We start from the raw sequence: 18,512 nt of genomic DNA, 5'->3' as shown, positions 1-18,512 counted from the left end.
CTGATGTGGGACTCGATCCAGGGACTCCAGGATCATGACCTGAGCTGAAGGCAGTCGCTTAACCAACTGAGCCACCCAGGCACCCTAAGATTTTATTTTTAAGTAATCTTTACACCCAACGTGGGGCTTGAGCTTATGACCCCGAGATCAAGAGTTGCAAGCTTTAGCAACTGAGCTAGCCAGGTGCCCCTGAATAGAACCTTAGAGAGTGTCTGTGGGCAAGAAAGGGAAGAAGGGGCAAGAAAAACCTGGTTGGCTAAAAGATGTTCTAGGGACTTTCAATTAAACATGGTGGATTAAATACATACGTTCATCACCCTATTCTTACAAAACAACACTAAAAGGAAAGTAAAGAAATAAAAAAGGCATAAACCTAAATGAATAAGGCAAGTGAGAGGGGATGATAATAGACAAAATACCAACACTATTTCAGAAACAGGAAGGTGGATGGGCATGTGGAGTTGATTTAGCAGAGTTGAAGATGCAGAAATCTAAGCCTATAGGCAGGGAACCCAACAAACTGATTTGTCCTGCAAGATGCAGAAACCAAAAGCATCATGTATTTCTGAAGGTGACAGTGGGTGCTGAGTGGGTGCCGAAAATCGGAAGATTATCTGAAAAATTTTTGGAAGTAGCAATTCATATCCCAGATTACCTCCCTGATCAAATGTAGCTGGGTATATATCTCTTTCCCACTGAAAGAAGACTGGAGGTAACAATTTACAAGGCATGAGCCAGAGAGACTCTGAATTCAGCTGAAGGGGGTGGAAACCAGAAGATTAAATGAAAGTCTCCCTAAGTGAGAAAGTGAGAATATGATTCTCAACCCATCTCCCTTTAGTCTGACTCATGAATGCTTGGCATTCAGGTTATGGGCCCTAGCAGAAGACTGGAGTTTCCCTAACTTGAGAAATGAACTGGCCAAGAGAAAAGACCTACAAATACTGACAGGGACTTCCCCAACAAAGAGCCTTGTCCTCACCAGTTCGGGTGAAGCAACATCTACCAGTCCATAAGCCTCACCCATAAAGTCGGAGTTTCCATTCAGCTTTAGTGAATATAAATGAGTTGGAGATCATCAGGTATTTGAGGAAAGTGCTACTATGAAAGACAGGACCAAAATAAACAGAGAAATGGAAGTCAAAGTGAACAGAGATAACATAGGGAGACAATGAGAACTTTGAACATCTTTAACAAGAAAAGAAAAACTGGGAAAATGTCTGTAATTCATAATACAAAGGGTTAGTCTTCCTAATAGGTAACATATAAAGAGCTGTTATAAGTCATAAGAAGGTGAGGATCTCAATAAAATGAAGGGTTAAAAATAGGACATTCATACAATGAAATAATACATAGCTGTGTAAAAGAATAAAGAAACTATATACTAATACATAAAGACCTTCATTGTGTTAGGTGAAGTAAAGCAAGAAGCAAAACTGTATCAGACACCACTTTTACTGCAAAAAGGAAGAAAAGAAAAAAATATACATTTGTATTTGTCTGTAAAATTTAAGTAAGTCCTGCATGTATAATGCTACAAAGAGGAAACAGAGAAAACCAACAAAGTACTTCTAGAAATTAACACTATTATAGCAAAAATAAAAAATTAGAAAGGTTGGAAGGTACACGTCAGTTCTTTCCTAAAGGAACTAGAAAAGGCAGAAGTATGGATAAAGATAGAAAAATAGTTAGCAAATCTGAGGATTGATTCAGTGTGTCCAACATTACAATAACATGATTTCCAGAAAGAGTGATCAGAGAAATTGGAATGGAGAAAACTTTCAAAGAAATTGTACAAAAACATTTCCCAGAACTGCAGCACATAGGTTTCCAGATTGAAAAAGCCTGCTGAGCGCCCACATGTCAGGAATGAAAATGGCATCATGACAAAGCATCAGGAAATCAAAATACTGGGGATAAAGAGAAAATCATAATAGCTTCCAAGGGATTTGCAGTTAGAGAGGAATAGAGCTTTGCAACAGACACATTAGAAGCAAGAAGAAAATGAAACAGTGTGTTCAAGATTCTGAGGGAAAATCGTTTCCTAGGTAGAATTCTATACCCAGCCAAACACACCTAATTCAGAATGAGGGCAAAATGAAGATCCTTTCAGACAGACAAGGTCTCAACAAATTTAGCACCCATTCACCTCCTAAAGATGGGAAGATGTGTTTACCAAAACAAGAGCATAAACCCCAAATGGGAAAAGACAGATTCAGGAAATAGGGCTCTACACAGGAGAGAAGCAGAAGCAATTCCCAGAATAATGTATGGGGGAAACACCAGGAAGACAGCTCTATAGCCCTGCCAGATAGCAGCAGTCCAGACTGGGGCAGGAGGAAAGAGGTTGCTCCATGAACAAACTCCGAGACACCTGATTTGTCTGAATGTGCTGAAGGAAGGATTCTGTCTCCTGTGAAGTGTTTAGAAACGAATTGTAAACTGAGAAGCAAAAATTACTTTCTCCCCTCAAAATGTAGTTATAATTAGAAAGGAAATGCACGGACCTAATGTGATTAATATTTAGACAGCCATAGTAATAATAAACACCAAATACTAATTTAACCCCAAAGAGAGATACAACTGTATTAATAATGGTGGGAAGAGGAAGCAGGTGTGTGTGTGTGTATGTGTGTGTTTGGGGGTAGGGGGCAGTGCTGGGTGCTAAAATAGAGCTAGACAAGTTTGTTTCTTTGTGGAGAATATAGATTTTTGGAATCCTGGCTCCATAATTTATTATTATCATTACTGTACAAACTTGGGCAAGATACATAATCTCTCTTGGCTTCCAATCTGCAAACTCTGATAATAATAGTATTTACCATATTTTGTTACTGTGAAGGTTAAAACAGTTAATATGCAGATGGCATCTAGAATATTCTTTGGTACACTGTTAATGCTTTATAAGTGTTAGCTATCATTTTACCTTTTATAGTGGAAAGCCAAGAGGTAACAGAGGGAATATCTAAAGTTGAGTATCTGTATGAGCATGTGATCTGGCAATACAGAATACTAGAGAATACATCTGAAAGAAAGCCAAGTGGTTGATTCAGGGGAGTGGGAATACAGAACAGGGTAGGTTGGGCAGAGGAGAGCCAATTTTTGTTAGGACGCTAGCATTATTGTTATATATACCTATAGCACTTTGACAAAAAAGTAAACAAAAAATCAATAAAAGTTAAAAAGAAGGCTTAGGTTGTAGTTTAAGGATGATATCATCATTTAGACATTAACAGAGTATTTTTGCTTTAATATAAGGGGTGTTGTGGTCAAGAACACTAAAAAGGAACACTTTCTGCAGGACAAAACCCAGCATGATTAGAGCCGAGTGTATATTTGAGGCATTTATTTGAATAATATCAGGATAAGCCTCCCTGAATCCCTCAATTGCCTAGTCCTGAATTACCAGTATTCAAAAGAACAAAAGTGTTTGGGTAATTGTGGCATGAATTATTCAGATAATTTGCTGTTCCTTGATTTCATTTTTGGATACAAAATCACATTCTCAGTGACCAAAATTGGGAAGAAGAAAAGGCTTAAATTTAAATAACAGTTTTGCAAGTAATCTAACTTGCTGATTCATCCAGGCAGGGATTCCACATTTCCATAGCCCATCGTGATCAGACAGCAATTTACTTGGAGGATTAGTTTAAAAGGGTCCACGGGCATGCATTACACTTCCACTGATCACCAAAACAGGGAGATTTTGTTACTTTCCTGGTCTCCTTCAGAACTTCACTGAGAGCAAATCTCTAAATCCCATCTACTAAAAAATGGGATTCAGGTTCAAAGAATGAACAACTTGCCCTCTAAGTACCCACACTAAAAACTCACTGTAGGTAGGGAGGCTTGTAATCAAAGGGCCTAGATTTAGATGGAGGACACCGTTGTTTCTTGGGATAACAAACTCAGTCCTTTTTGTTTCTCCTTTTCCCTCTTCTTTTTCCCTTTCCTCCCTCCACTCTCCCTCTTGCCAAATATTTATGAAGTCTCTAGCATGTGCCAGGCACCAAGCTGGACACTGGGGTACAGATGGGGGGTGTAGGGAGGCTGTCAAGGGTCCCCACTCTCATGAAGCTCCTCTATGTTTCATGGAGTTTACTGTGTTATAACTCTATCCTCTTAATTCTCCCTGGATTCTGATCTCTTTTAGGAAGGCAGCATACCTTGTGCCAGCACAGCAAAATGCCTGGCTTAGAGAGAAAGACGGTGGTGCAGTGAGTGCACTGGCAAACCAGGGATGTGGCATCCAGGAGGGTAATGTATCTGCAAGGTTCTCAGTGTGGGAAGGAAAATCCAAGATGACTGTGGTTGGAGCAGGGATGCTTGGTGAAGGTACTGGAAGTTGTCTGGGTAAAGTCTCTAGCTGGTACTTTTATTTTTACTTTTTTTATAATTTTTTTTTATTATGTTATGTTAGTCACCATACAGTACATCATTAGTTTTTGATGCAGTGTTCCATGATTCATTGTTTTCGTATAACACCGTGTTCCATGCAGTACATGCCCTCTTTAATACCCATCACCAGGCTAATCCATCCCCCCCACCTCTAAAACCCTCAGTTTGTTTCTCGGAGTCCATAGTCTCTCAGGGTTCATTTCCCCCTCTGATTTCTGCCCCCCTTTTTTCCCCTTCCTTCTCCTGATGTCCTCCAAGCTATTCCTTATGTTCCACTAAGAAGTGAAACCATATGCTAATTGTCTTTCTCTACTTGACTTATTTCACTTATTTCCCCTTCAGTTCCATCCATGTTGATACGAATGGTGGGTATTCATCCTTTCTGATGGCTGAGTCATATTCCACTGTATATATGGACCACATCCTCTTTATCCATTCGTCTGTTGAAGGGCATCTGGGCTCCTTCCACAGTTGGGCTATTGTGGACATTACTGCTATGAACATTGGGGTACAGGTGCCCCTTCTTTTCACTACATCGGTGTCTTTGGGGTAAATACCCAGTAGTGCAATTGCTGGGTCATAGGGTAGCTGGTACTTTTAAACCTCAAATCAATGGCTGCTTCTTGGAAACTCTAGTCTTCCTCAGAGCTTATAGACAGGCACTGCTTTTTTAATGTTCAGAGACACCCCCGTGGTGGCAGAGATGGTGCCCAGAGGACACTAACAGGGCAGTTTCCCTGGGGGCATTTCACAGTTCAAACCAGGACCTTAGAGGGGAGAGAGGAAAGGAGGGTGGAGGTGGGAAAAGGGAGTAGTCTGTTCTTCAGTTTCGTGATTGCATTTAAGCCAGGATTCACATGCTGAAAGAACGTTATTTCTGGAGGGATGGTTTTGGTTTTGAAGGAAGGTCTTCTCTCTGTACCCTCCTACTTCTCATTCATGGCTGTTCCACATGGTCATTTCCTGCCTTCCAAGGGCAGTGCTTGAAGACTGAACGTGGGATCTTAGTCGCAATAGCTTTTTCTATGTCTCAAATCCTCATACTTGGAGACTCAACTCTGTTTCATTGTCTTCCTGTGGCAGCATATACTTTCTCTTTTTCCCAGTGGGTGTACGGCATGTATGGAAAGAAACTCCATTTGTGAATCATGCCCTGGTCAACCTTGGGAACTCTGGCTGCTTTTATAAAGAGCTTGCGAAGTTGTGCCGAGACTTTGGGAGGGTCTGGTCATTTTAACTATCCCTCATCACATGAGTATTTCCCTCCACACACAAGATTCTGCTATGCGATAGCCAAGGACAACGCAAAAACCGTGGCCTGAGCAAAGGAGAACCTGCCTTTGGAGAAATGTTCAAGACTGGGGTCTCTTCTCTCCTCTAAGTCATAGGGACAAAAAAGCTCAGTATGAAATATGGGTTTCCCCTCTGAAACTAATATGAATACTAAGGAGGCAGAGGTGAGGGTGGGAGGGACAAGAGTTGTACAGGGAACACAGAACCTGGGGACACACGGAGGAGGAGTGGGGGGGAAGGTGACCAGGGGGGTTCTAGGGGTTTCTGGAGTAGAGGAAGGCACCTCAGGGACCTGGTATCAATTCCTGTTAATGGGCTGGCTCTAGACCCCAGAGCTAATATATTACAAATGAATATCCACTTCTGATCAGGGCTTAGAAGCCAAAACTGTAGTTTTTGAGTGATAATGCTAATGTCTGTAATCGCTAAATCCCCTTTTTGTATTAGCCCTTGAACCAACTTTTCTGAACTGTTATACTTAAGACTCTGTCTGCCCTCGGGGAGGTCGCTCTAGAACTATGTCCTCAGCATGGATCAATGATCCGTGGTAACATAACAGTGACCAAAAAATTACAGACACATCCCTTCAAGAATTCTTAAAAAGCATATGGGTTAAAAAATAGATACTTTAAGGTAAAAAATTAAAGACAAGATTAGAATGTGGTTATTTTCTCATATCCAGAGAAATGATGGTGAGGATGCCTTTGTTCAACAAGACTGGGGCTCCTTTTTGGCACCGACTGGATTTTTCCATCATGAGTCTGGAAGTGCTCATCAGTGGGGCTGAGGATAACACACTGTACTTGGGAGACAGCTTTCTGCCAGGGCCTCACCTCTACTTTTCCAATGGCTTCCATATCTTTGATCATTTTTCTGATTAGCATGATATCCTGACAGTAAGGACATAATGTGTGTGTGTGTGCGTGCGTGCGTGTGTGTGTGTGTGTGCTGGTGGGGGTGGGCACCCTCAACTCTGACCTCCTACTGGGCCCAGCACATGACTACCACACCTCACATCGTCTCAGGCCAAACGTACGACTCCTGTTGAAGTGGTTAGTGAACATCCTTGACATCTATGCAAAATATCGGATACCAGAGCTCTTGGCCCTGCATGTATCATTTCCTGTGTGGCTAATTCCTTGGCAGTAAAACCCACACTAATGGTGTTTATTACTTAATGTGTTTTGAAGCCGTCTGCTCTGGTGTTGGGGCTAGGATGAGGGTTTCAGGCCACAGTGGCACTGTGGTCACAGAGGGTGTGAGTGGTGGTGGCCAGAGGATGATACCCTCTGCCTCTAGCTAGCTGGACGCAAAGCTCACGTCATGTGTCCCAGGCCTCACTTAGACTTAAACTCTGGGAAATGAATGTCTTATTGGCGTTTTAAGACAAGTAATTGCAAACATTCCCTTGGAGTTGTAATAACTCAAAACCAACTTGTCCTTGATAAGAAAAAGTAAAGATAAATCTGCTTGTTATAAACAAAGTCATTGTGGGCTGTGGAAACACTCCGGGAAAGCTGTCCAGAGTAATGGAGTCCAATCTAATTTTAAAGGGCACTGAAAAGAAATTTAGATTCTTTGCTATCAAGCTGTGACCAATTTAGGAAAATAAATAGCAAACAGAACCCCCACACAGAGGTGATGTTCTTTCAAATGTATTTACTGCCCGTATTTTCCCAGGAAAAATAAACATTTCTTAGGAACTAAAATGGGACTCCAGCATATGTCTGCAACTAGGTTCTGGGGGCCCACTCTTTCTCCTAGGGCCATAGCGATAGGGTAATTCGGTGGCATTAATATTTGGAACCAACCTCAACCCAATGACTGCCATTGGATTCCAAAGTTATATAAGCCTGGGGAATCGCTGCTACCCGGGAGGAGCGGTTTAGCTTTCAAGCAAATTCTTGGGCCAAGATTTGAAGGCATCACTGAGGGATGAACCCTTGGGTTCCTTTCTATATTGTATCTTTCTGTGGGATGTTCCTTCAATGGCTCCCTGAGGCAAAATGAAGCAAGCACTAGAGTCAATTAGGTGTTTTTCATGCCCACAATCTCATGCTGGTGTTAATTTCTCCGAGGAATCTTCATTTCCACTATAACCGTCCACCCTTATTTTATCTGAGGAGTGAACTTGGCCACGTTCTCTCTGCCTCTGTGTCATTATGAGTGAATCCGAGAAACCTCCCCTCTCCAGCGCGAGCCAACGAGGGACTTCTCACTTTATGTGGAACACACGCTAAACGGAAACCATGATAAAGTAGAGGTTAATTTATAAGGTAGGGAGGGGAAGGGTGGCCAAGATGCTTATTTAAATACACTAAGTATTTTTATTTTTGGGTTTCTAGTTTATCGCTGAAATCAAACTCTGTTAATATGCAAACCCAGTGACTCTGAGGTTCAAAACTGAGCCTTCAGAAGGATTGTTCCCTCAACTGAGTAGGAAAGAGTTAACCTAGAGTTGGATAGCTCAGGAGCCCCAAAACCTCATTTGGTGCTCTGACTTTTGTAATTATATTATAGAAAATTGTTCAGCTTTCTTCCTTTGCTTGTAAAAAGACAGGACGAAATATTTCTGGCAGGACAATCCACTGTGATACTAACTGTCTTGTTTCCAGGTACTATAGGAACCTTCGAGAGATGAGAGGTGTTTCTCCTTCTCCCTCCCAAGAGTTTCTCAAGTCTTTGTGCTGCCTTTCCTGCCTTCTTAAACAGAAGTTGGTGACTTCTGTTTAAGGACAGGAGCAGAATTTTCCAGGTACCAGAAGACACACCCAACCTCACCTGGGACTGAGAAGGGTATGGGGATGGGGAGGTGGGTTGGGAGGAAGAGAGGGGGTCCAGTACCAATGTCTGGGAGGGGAATGCACATTTTTTTTTTCCCTTCTATTTCCTTCCTATCCCAGGCCTTGGGTTCGAAGAACTGGCTGAGATTCCCTGCCCCAGGGTGGCCGGAAGCAGCCCAGACTCAGGCACCGTGTGAGCCTGACCCAAGTTGAATGCTGGTGACCAGTAAATACCTAAGCTCCAAGGTGCTTCCTTCAATGTACTGAATTAATGAGACCCCTAGGGGCACTCCCTGAAATGCCTGAGATTTACTTCTCCTCTGGGCTGACCAGAGACCTGGAGCAGATTAAATCTGATTTAAAGGGTCAAGAAAAGGACGTTTCTTGCACCTTAGTATTCTGACCTAAAAATTTATACTCACAACACATACACTCTTATTTGGATGTGTTTATCATTATATAGAAACAGACGCACATTCACAAAACAGTGCGGAGGATTTTGGAAGGGTGCTGCAAGGCGTAACATATTTTTCTTTTAATTTAAATAATTATATTAAAGCAAGCAAGTTTAAATGATTTAAAAGTGACAGCCTCCCTTAACATGAATTTGGGGCTTTCTTCTGAAAGAAGCCAGTCACCGGGCACCAAGTGTAGGAAGTCACCCTCCACGGCTCTCCTTTCACTCCCCCCCCCCCCCCCCCCCCCCCCCCCGTTTCCTGCTTCCTCCAGGAGTAGGAGTTATGCACATTCCCCAGGGAGGAAAGAAAGCCCGATGCAGAAGGACTTTGCCCAGAGAGGCGCCTGAGCCACTGGGGACCTTCGAAGACGATCCTTTTCCGGACACAGTCCATGCATTTTGAAGCATAAACCTTTTGTTTGGGAAAGCCCCGCGTGTGACTGGTGGGCACACACAGACGGGCTGACCGCTGGGCACTGGGGTTCTGAGCGTTAAGCGAGAGCAATTTCAGAATGGCAGGGCCTTGCTTCTCCCCAGCACAGTGATGAAAGGAGCTTTCAGTGTAGGATAAGCAATGAAATAAAACCTCAGCTCTCCTTCACAGCTCTGATTCTGATCAGAGATCGACTCCGTCCACCCGTGACAGGAAATTTAATTTCTATACTTACTTGGTACTTGACTCCATTAAAACAAAGACTGAAAGCCAAAGTCAACCGGGAGACTCAGCATGTTTGTAAGGTGAGTAGATTCCTCTGCCCTCTGCGGCTGGAATAAAGCCCCGCCAATCAGGCACTTGATCCCTTTCTAAAGCCCCGTTATAAGCTTGGCTGCTTCTGTTGTGTGTGTGTGTGTGTGTGTGTGTGTGTGTGTGTGTGTGTGTGTGTGTGTGAGAGGGGAAGGTGTCATTTTCTTCTTTCTTGGTATCAGCTCCTGCTAAGGGTGCTCTGGGACTGTGGCTTAAAAGGTCATGCTACTGGAAGCAAAGGCATGGCCTCACTGCGCGAGGGACCCGCTAGCTAGCACCACGTACCGTGCATGGTTACGCAGAGGCTCTTCGGTCAGCAAGTTAGAAGAAAGGGTGATGCAGCTGCCGTACATCTCCTAGAGAGGTGCAATTAAACATCATCTGAAAACATGCAACAAAGCTCGGCACATGCACATGTCTCAATCAACAGGAGGCATGCAGGAGGCAGTTTAGTTGGACAGAAGCTTCATACCTACTTTAAGGAGCATGGGGAGCTGCAGTGATCATTCTTTCACTCCTGAGTGACAGAACCCAGTAAGTGACTTGGGAAAGTCTTATTTGAGCAAGGTAAGGCTGGCCGTGTGAAACCCAAAGGGGCCGGGGTTTGGGGCACGGGGGTGACTTTTCTAGCTGAAATACATACAACACGGAAGTCCTTTAAGACAAAGACAATTCACGTTGGGAATCAATGTATAGTTAAAACTGGCGTTCAAGTAATTAGAGAGATATTAATGGAAACTCGATTTCGGTATTGCAAAAGGAATCTGGACGGGTCTTAAACCTCACCGTAATGGAATTTCACCTTATGGCCAATAATCAATTACGCAGGTTGGGACTCTCTAGATTGCAGGATGGATATTCTGCATCCTTCCATTCCTTAGAGTTTCACATTTTGGATGCTATACCATTTTTTTGGGATGGCACGGCATGCACAGAGCACACGGCAAACATCGCCTAAAAAGATGTTCCTATCTCTTAGTCACTGGTTTTAAACCACAGATTACAGTGCATGGTTTTCCAGGAAATGCAATTATAAAATGTAGTTCATGGCACACTCCACCATCCCTCATGTACCGAGCACTCCAGACTGCCCCAGCATTATCCTGATTAACACTTACTGGTTTGTGTCGTAAAATGCCAATGTGGAGGTCCCTGTGGGTGTATTCATTTTAAAGGTCATTCCAAAGTTGAGTGGTTAAGTCTTTAAAAATAGAGTATTTATGTGCTCTTTCACTGGGCTTGAGAATAAACTAGCCAGTCATGTAAGGAGAACAAATTCTTCCTGAGGAAGAGTCAGTGCCAAGGAAGGGCCTGATTTCACATCAGCTGGTGGTCTGATCTTGTAGAAATGCCTCCCGGTTCAGGACTCCTAACACTCAGGGAGCCAACTATTTAGGGCACCTGGGGGACTGGCGTATAATACCCTGTGATGTATTTAATCTTTCTCTCTTATTTTCCAAAGGAAGAGCAAAGTGTCTATACTCCAATGTGAAATATCTCATTAGAAAACACATGGATTGGGCTTCCCGTGTATCCCTTTGGACTTTTTCCGGGGATTCCCTCGTGGTGGCAAAGGTCACCAATCTGTAGTGTGAGGAACAGCACAGTGAATTCAAAGGCAAAAAAGGGATAGTCTCCAAATAGCACTCACCGCCTTATTCTTTCCTTTGCTAGCAGAGCTCATGGGATTTCCCTTGGCGTCTGTTGTCTTCCTTCCAAGTGAGGTTAAGGGCAGTGTGGACGTCTTCAGCTGGTTGGCTGCCTGGTAGTTATTATTATTGTTCTGGTTGCCGCTGAGTGTCTCCATGATAGACCGGAAGGTTCCAAAAGGCCTTTTCAGTTGGTCCCCTGATTCACTACTCATGGAGGCCCTCTGGAGGGGCCTGCCTTTATCTCTGTCCTTCTCCCCATTTAGCTCCGGGCTAGTTTGCTCCATCTGTACCACAGGCTCCTCAAAGGTAACTCTGAGTTTCAAGTTCTGGGAGGTCCGGCGCTTGGAAGATGGAGACTTGAGGGCACTCTTGGGGCTCATGGCCACTTTCTGGGCGGCGGTGCTGTCGGGGCTGGGCTGAGCGGGGTCTCCAGAGGGCTGGCTTGGGGGATTGGTCCCTGAGCCGGGACACTGGGATTCCAAGTCAGGTTCGCTGCTCTCTGAGGTGGGGGATGGGCTATGGCCATCCAGAGATTTGGAGGCCTTGATGCCAAAAGGAAACCTACGTCCCGATGCCAAGGGGTGTTTCTTTATCATCAGGTGTAAGCTGTCTGCACTGTCCACACTCTCCACACTTCCCACGATGGGCGGTGGCCGGGGCCTGTCAGGCCTCCTCACGGGTGTGCTCTTGGGGTCCTCAGAGGTGTTGGAATCCGTGTCGGACTCACTCAGGGACCGCTGCATCAGCTGCCTCAGCCGAGCTAACTTGAGTTCCCTCTTCTCCGCGGGGATCTTCTTGGAGTTTCTAGAGGAAGCCTGAGCATCCTGGAATTCCAAGGACAACTTTTCCTGGGTGCAGACGCTCTCTGAGATATCTTTTCCCAGTAACTGGCGTAGGATTTTGTCAGAATCTTCGTCTTTTCCTTTGGCCCTGGCCCGGCTGGATGCCGACAGGCTTCCGAGAACCTGAAGCCCCTCTTGGACTCCAGGTTTGCTTTTGGCTACAGACTCATCGTCCACATCTGGAGATTTCCACTGGGACCTTCTGGAAGCTGGGGAGGATGGTGAACTGAAAGATGACAGAGAACACATGAGGGGATTTTCTATCACTGATTTCCTTCACTGCCACGAACAACTTACAACAAATCGACAGGACTGGAATAAGAATAATCCCTTAATGTCTGTGCAAATCAATCTCCATAGTGGCAACTATGACCAAAGTATAGTGCCTCATACCTAATGCCATGACAATATAAATGTGTCTACTGTTTTACTGTTTACACATCAATTTTGCTCTAATTCTATTATTCTCATCTTCAACAACCTTACAAGTCTACATATCCTTATTTCCATTTCACAGATGAAGAAATGAAGGAGTCCGAAAGAGTACGTGACTTGCTTACAAGCGGGGAAAGAAGAAATGACAGAGCCAGAGATGAACCCAGGTGTTCTGACTTTAGCCCCAAGGCCTTTTTCCCCTGAAATGTCTCAATTTTATTCCTCTTTACAAAAATGAAATATTGTGGTCTCCTTAAAGATATTTTTCCTAGAGGTCCAAAAGAAGGCTCAGAGACTAAAAATAACTAAGAACTCTAAGAACCCATGTTCTTGGTATTACCTGGGTGAAGAAAGGAGTGACTCTGATTTCTGAGCTTCCAGAAGTTGCTGGAGCTGGTTCTGCAATGTGACGCGTTCCATTGTCTGTCTAGAAAAAACAAATGGAGACACATGAGCTCTCTGATACATGGCCACTACTACAAATGAGTAGCTATAAACTTTTTCGTGATTATTTCAATAAATTGCAACAAATCCCAAAGCCTTACAAATGTGCATATTCTTCATTTTGCAATGCAGAAATTTTCCTAAGGACACAATCAAGTACCCAAAAGGATGCTTATTATTCACGCTAGCAAAAAACTGTAAATAACCTAAATGCTCATCAGTAAGACTAAGTGAATAATTTAGTTATTTCCATAAAGGCAGCTATTAAAAATGAGAATATATTTCAGTATCCATGACATAGGAAAGGTTTCCCTAATATATGTGCATATATAAAGTACACTTTATGTATACATATATGTATAGTAAGTAAAAAGGAAATTGCAAAATACTGTGTGTAGTATAATATCATTTTTAAGAAAGCTCCATAACGTGTATACTTATATAATTTACTCTTTCCAAATTGTTTAAATCTTTAAAGTAATTGAATTAATTTAGTGATCAGAAAAGAGCAAAATAGAGCAACACAACTATTTCCGTATTGAGTAAAAACCATTAAATAACTTGGTATTTTCTTACATGAAGGGAAACACAGTATGTCAACACTCATTTTCTTCTGGAGATAAGAGCATGTGAATGAGAATGTGCTTCAAATTTAAGAAAATCAGTTAAAAGCCACAGGTTACAGAAATTGAAATCAGTTTAGAAAGCCTATTACAGAACCTGAGAAAAGTAAAGCCAACTGATTCTGACTTTCAGAGAATAGCAGTATTTACTGAACTCTAGTATTAGTGTGCTGACGCTCCCACCTCAAGACGTCTATCACATTCTAATCCCTGGAAGGTGGGACTATGTTACCTTTGGTGGCAAAAGGGAATCAGTGTTGCAGACAGAATCAAGATTATTTATCAGCTGAGAGGAAAACAGGGAGATTATCCTGGATTATTATTATTATTATTATTATTATGGTTTATCCAATCGAATCACAAATCTTTAACAGTGAGGAGGAGATAGAAGATGAGGTCAGAGCCACTCAAAGTGTGAAGATTTCATCTGTGGTTACTGGCTCTGAAGACGAAGGGAGGGGCCATGAGCCAAAGAATGCAGTGGCCTCTAAGGACTGGCAATGACCCTTTGCTGACAGCCAGGAAAAGAAGGGGACCTCGGTCTTCTGACCACAAGGAACTGATCCTGCAACCAGACCCATCCTCGAGCCTCCAGAAACGAATGTGGCCTGTGGACATTTCGATTTTAATCTGGAGACCCATTCCAGTCTTTGGACCTATAGAGCTATAAGATGAATTTGTGTTGTTTTAAGCCACTAGGTGTGTGGTAATTTGTTATAGGAATAGAGAACTAATACAATTAGCATAAAAAATGGTAGGCCCTCTCACGAGCCAGGACATGGAACTAAATGAATGAGCATTTTGTTGTTGTTGTTGTTTTTAGAGAGAGAGAAAGTGTGCACGCATGTGCGCACTCGCACAGACACACACACACACACACACACACACACACACACACACACACAAGTGCGTGAGCAGGGGTGGGGCCAGAGGAAGAGAGAGAATCTTAAGCGGGTTCCATGCCCAGCACAAGCCCAACAAAGGGCTTGATCTCACAACCCTGAGATCATGACCTGAGCTGAAATCAAGAGTTAGACACTTAACTGACTGAGCCACCCAGGTGCCCTGAGTTGCTGGTGTTCTTAAAATGACTGCGGTACCTTAGATCTGGGCTTGAGGAAGCCCACTGTTCTCCTTGCCAAGTGTCACTGTACATACTCAACAACCATTGGCCACCTAACTCTAATTCTGTGAGATCAGACTGGGATGACACCCTTCCAACACCCCAAGTACTCTGTTTTTCAGACATAGTCAGTCTTAGTCCTAACATTTTACCCCTAAGACAAGAAATGTCTATGATTTCAATTTGTCTCACTCATTCTGTGACTCACCTACTGAAAACTAATTGTCTAAAGAAGGAGCCAGCAAACTTTTCCCTAAAGGTCAGATAGTAAATATTTTAGGCTTGTGAGTCACACGGTCTGTGTCATAACTACCCAACTCTGCTTTTGTAGCATGAAATCAACCCTACACGATAGGTAAATGATTGTGGGTGTGGCTGGGTTCCAATAAAACTTTATTTACAAAAACAGACAGTAGGCTGGATTTGGCCCATAGTCTATAGTTGGCTAACCCTTATTCTAAAGAAAGAATAAAAAACAAAAGTACATTCTACCTTTCCCACTTTGCAAGCTGGTATTGCCAGTCAAATTTTTAAAGAACAATAGTGAGGGGCTAAAGTAGATGAAGCAAGATTATAGTCTACTTTTTAAAGGGTTTGTTAAGTGTCACGGTGAATTATGGTACAGTTAAGAAAACTATTTGGGGGCGATTGGGTTGACTGATGATTGGAATTCCATGTATGAATGGGAAAAAAAAGGGACTCTACTGTCTAGAGTCTAAAGAAGCCCCTCAGCAAGGACTGCTCAATTTTAAGCACATGATCATGTGAAATATGATTATGTAAAAGTATATGAAACATGAGAACATAGATGGGTATATGCCATGCTGGGGCTGTTGTTAACCTAGTACCATCAGTTGGGTGGCTAAAAAACAGAAGTTTATTTTCTCACAGTTCTGGAGGCTGGAAGTCTGAGACCGCGGGGTTGGCAGTATCGGTTTCCTCTGAGGGCTGAGAGGGAGGCTGTTCCCTGCTTCTCTCCTTGTTTCCGGTGGTTTGATGGTGCTCTTGGCTTGTGGATGCATCACTCTGATCCCTGACTTCATGTTCACCCATGTGTTCTCCCTGTGTGTGTCTGCCTCCACAGCTAAATCCCCCCTCCCTTTTTAAAGATTTATTTATCTGAGAGAGAGAGCGAGAGAGATCACAGAGGGAGAGTCAGAGGGAGAAGCAGACTCCCTGCTGAGCAGGGAGCCCGACACGGGGCTCAATCCCAGGACCCTGAGATCATGACCTGAGTCGAAGGCAGATGCTTAACTGACTGAGTTTCCCAGACACCCCTAGATTTCCCCCTTTGATGACAACGCCAATGATACTGGATTTGGACACACCCTCATGACCTCATTTTAACTTGACTCCTTCTGTAAAGACCCTATCTCCAAATAAGTGGATATTCTGAGGTACGAGGGGTTAAAACTCTATCCTATTTTTTCGGGGGGGGATGGCATAATTCAACCCGTAATATCTAGGCTTGTACATCAGGACCTCTAACAGAGCTGAAGGTCGCCACTTTTTAAACAGTAGTTATGTTTATTAACTCTAAAGAGTTAGTAGAAAGGCTTTCTGGCAGGAAAAGGCACTCTGGAGTGTCTCTCACTCAGAACTTTGGACTGGAAAAACTCGTGGTTCTCATCGCTCCTCCTGTACCTTTCTGTGCTGGGGGGTGCCCTGGAGCCTGAAGGGCACAGGCTACAGTGGCCAAACACAGTGGATTTCCCGGTTCACTTCTAGCCCTGCCAATCTCACTGAGGCACACAGTAAGTAAAAGACCGGGGTCTCCAGCCTAACCTCTCATATTTTATCTTGTCACTGGCCTCACCATAATTGTCTAAAGCATTCAGCTTCGGAGACAATGGAAGAACTGTTATCTATTAGCGTACATGTGTATTTTATTCTGGGCCCATCAACAGAGAGGGCAGCCAAGACCCTGACCTTGAAGAGTTCACCAATAAAACAGCTATTATAGCTCATGAACAGCTCACAGACTCCACGGTACAGGACTGAGGACAGTGTTTTGCGATCTTTCCTCTGAGTATGAATCTTAAGGAAAAACAAAAACAACAATCTATTGGACCATTTTAAAGCTCCTCTGAATGGGTATGTCCATACACTACCCACGGGGGAAAGGATATTGCCACAACATTACCTGGAAGGATATTAGGCAACATCTATCCACATTTTAAATGTGTATGCCCTGTGTTTTAGCAATTCCCTTTCTAGGAACTTAACTTCAGAAATACTTACACATACACATAAAAACATATGTACAAGTGTGTTCACTGTGGAAAAGCAACTTATTGAGTTGTGAGTTTGTGTATATTTTCCCTTCAATTGCATTAAGTCCTTGAAGCTCATTTAACTCACCCGCCCCAGGGGAGTTTTGTGTAACTGGGCAGAAGACGCTTGGAGTGTCACTGCACATACTCAACAACCTTTGGAGGGAACCCCTTTAATATTTAATTTTTAAACCTTATTTGTGTCTAGTAAAATCCTAATCAACTCATTGAAGTGTGTACTCTAGTAGGGGGAGGGCGGGAGGGGACAGAGACTTGGTCTCTGGGGCGAGAGGGTGGAAGTGGACAGATGAAGGTTTCTCCCAGCTTAGAGAAGAGCCCAAGGGTCTAAGGGCTTGTCATAGTGTCGCATGATCAGCGAAGGCCTCCCAGCCATCGCAGGTCTCTTTTCAAAAGGAAAAAAAGTATTTTTTTATTTTTTAAGATTTTATTTATTTATTTGAGAGAGAAAGAGCATGAGAGAGATCATGAGCAGGGGGGAGAGGTAGAGGGAGAAACAGACTCCCCGCTGAGCAGGGAGCCCAACCCGGGGCTCCATCCCAGGACCCTGGGATCATGACTGAGCTGAAGGCAGATGCTTAACCGACTGAGCCACCCAGGCGCCCCAAAAAGAGTATTTTTTAAAAAGATTTTATTTATTTATTTGACAGAGAGAGAGACACAGCGAGAGAGAGAAGACAGCAGGGGAAGTAGGAGAGGGAGAAGCAGGCTTCCCGCAAAGCAGGGAGTTCAAAGCGGGGCCCGATCCCAGGACCCTGTGACCATAACCTGAGCCAAAGGCAGATGCTTAACGACTGAGCCACCCAGGCGCCCCCAAACAGAGTGTTTTTAAAAATAATTTAAGACACCCCCTATTTTGCTTCTAAAATTTAATTTTTTGGGGTTTATCCTCTTAATCGGTCAACATGATTTTGAATACCAATTGGGATTTTCAGTGAATCCCTCTCCAATATGCAACTGTACTTTGACTGGTGTGTTTGCCAAGGGCTGACCTTAGTCCTCTCAGGTGGTGTCGGCTTGATTCTTCGGACTGCTAGAGACCTACCCGATGACTTCTCCTCTGTCCCCCCCCCGTCGTCAGGCATATCATGACAACCCCCCAGAAATGCTCCCTGACAGCTCCTGATAGGCAATGGCTACCAGTTTGATAATCTCATCAAGAACAGAACTGACTCCATCTAGACCAAGAGGGTTTTAAGTAACATCACGCTGTCTGAATGCTATTTTCCATTCCGAGGACTCATGAATTGTTGGCTTCGTTTCTGTAAATCTTAACATTGGTGACTGTTGTCAGACGGCCTGTCTGTAATACACATTTTTTGTTTCAAAACCTGAGAAACTGGCCCATGTCTAGTTTTTTGTTTTTTCTTCTTCTCTCTCAGGCTTTTTTATGATTTCCTAGAATGTAAAGGACAGAAATTTGGGG

General features: G+C 43.4%; 1 protein-coding gene across 8 annotated transcripts in view; it reads right to left on the bottom strand.

The window, feature by feature from the left end:
* Positions 1–18,512, bottom strand: part of SNCAIP (synuclein alpha interacting protein) — a 153,581-nt gene that overhangs the window by 1,733 nt on the left and 133,336 nt on the right. For 7 of the 8 annotated variants that reach the window (XM_073878574.1, XM_073878575.1, XM_073878576.1 and 4 more), the window contains 3 exons: positions 12,946–13,032; positions 11,328–12,396; positions 9,962–10,032 (listed from right to left, as the gene is read on the bottom strand). In XM_073878574.1, the coding sequence (XP_073734675.1) occupies positions 9,962–10,032; positions 11,328–12,396; positions 12,946–13,032 (1,227 nt within the window). The remainder of the gene's footprint in view (positions 1–9,961; positions 10,033–11,327; positions 12,397–12,945; positions 13,033–18,512) is intronic. The other variant, XM_073878578.1, reaches the window with a different exon arrangement.

Source organism: Callorhinus ursinus, unplaced genomic scaffold, assembly GCF_003265705.2.
Source record: "Callorhinus ursinus isolate GAN/ISIS: 27379988/994484 unplaced genomic scaffold, GSC_fseal_2.0 scaffold30, whole genome shotgun sequence".
Taxonomy (NCBI): domain Eukaryota; kingdom Metazoa; phylum Chordata; class Mammalia; order Carnivora; family Otariidae; genus Callorhinus; species Callorhinus ursinus.
This window is presented reverse-complemented; position numbering and strand designations above follow the sequence as displayed.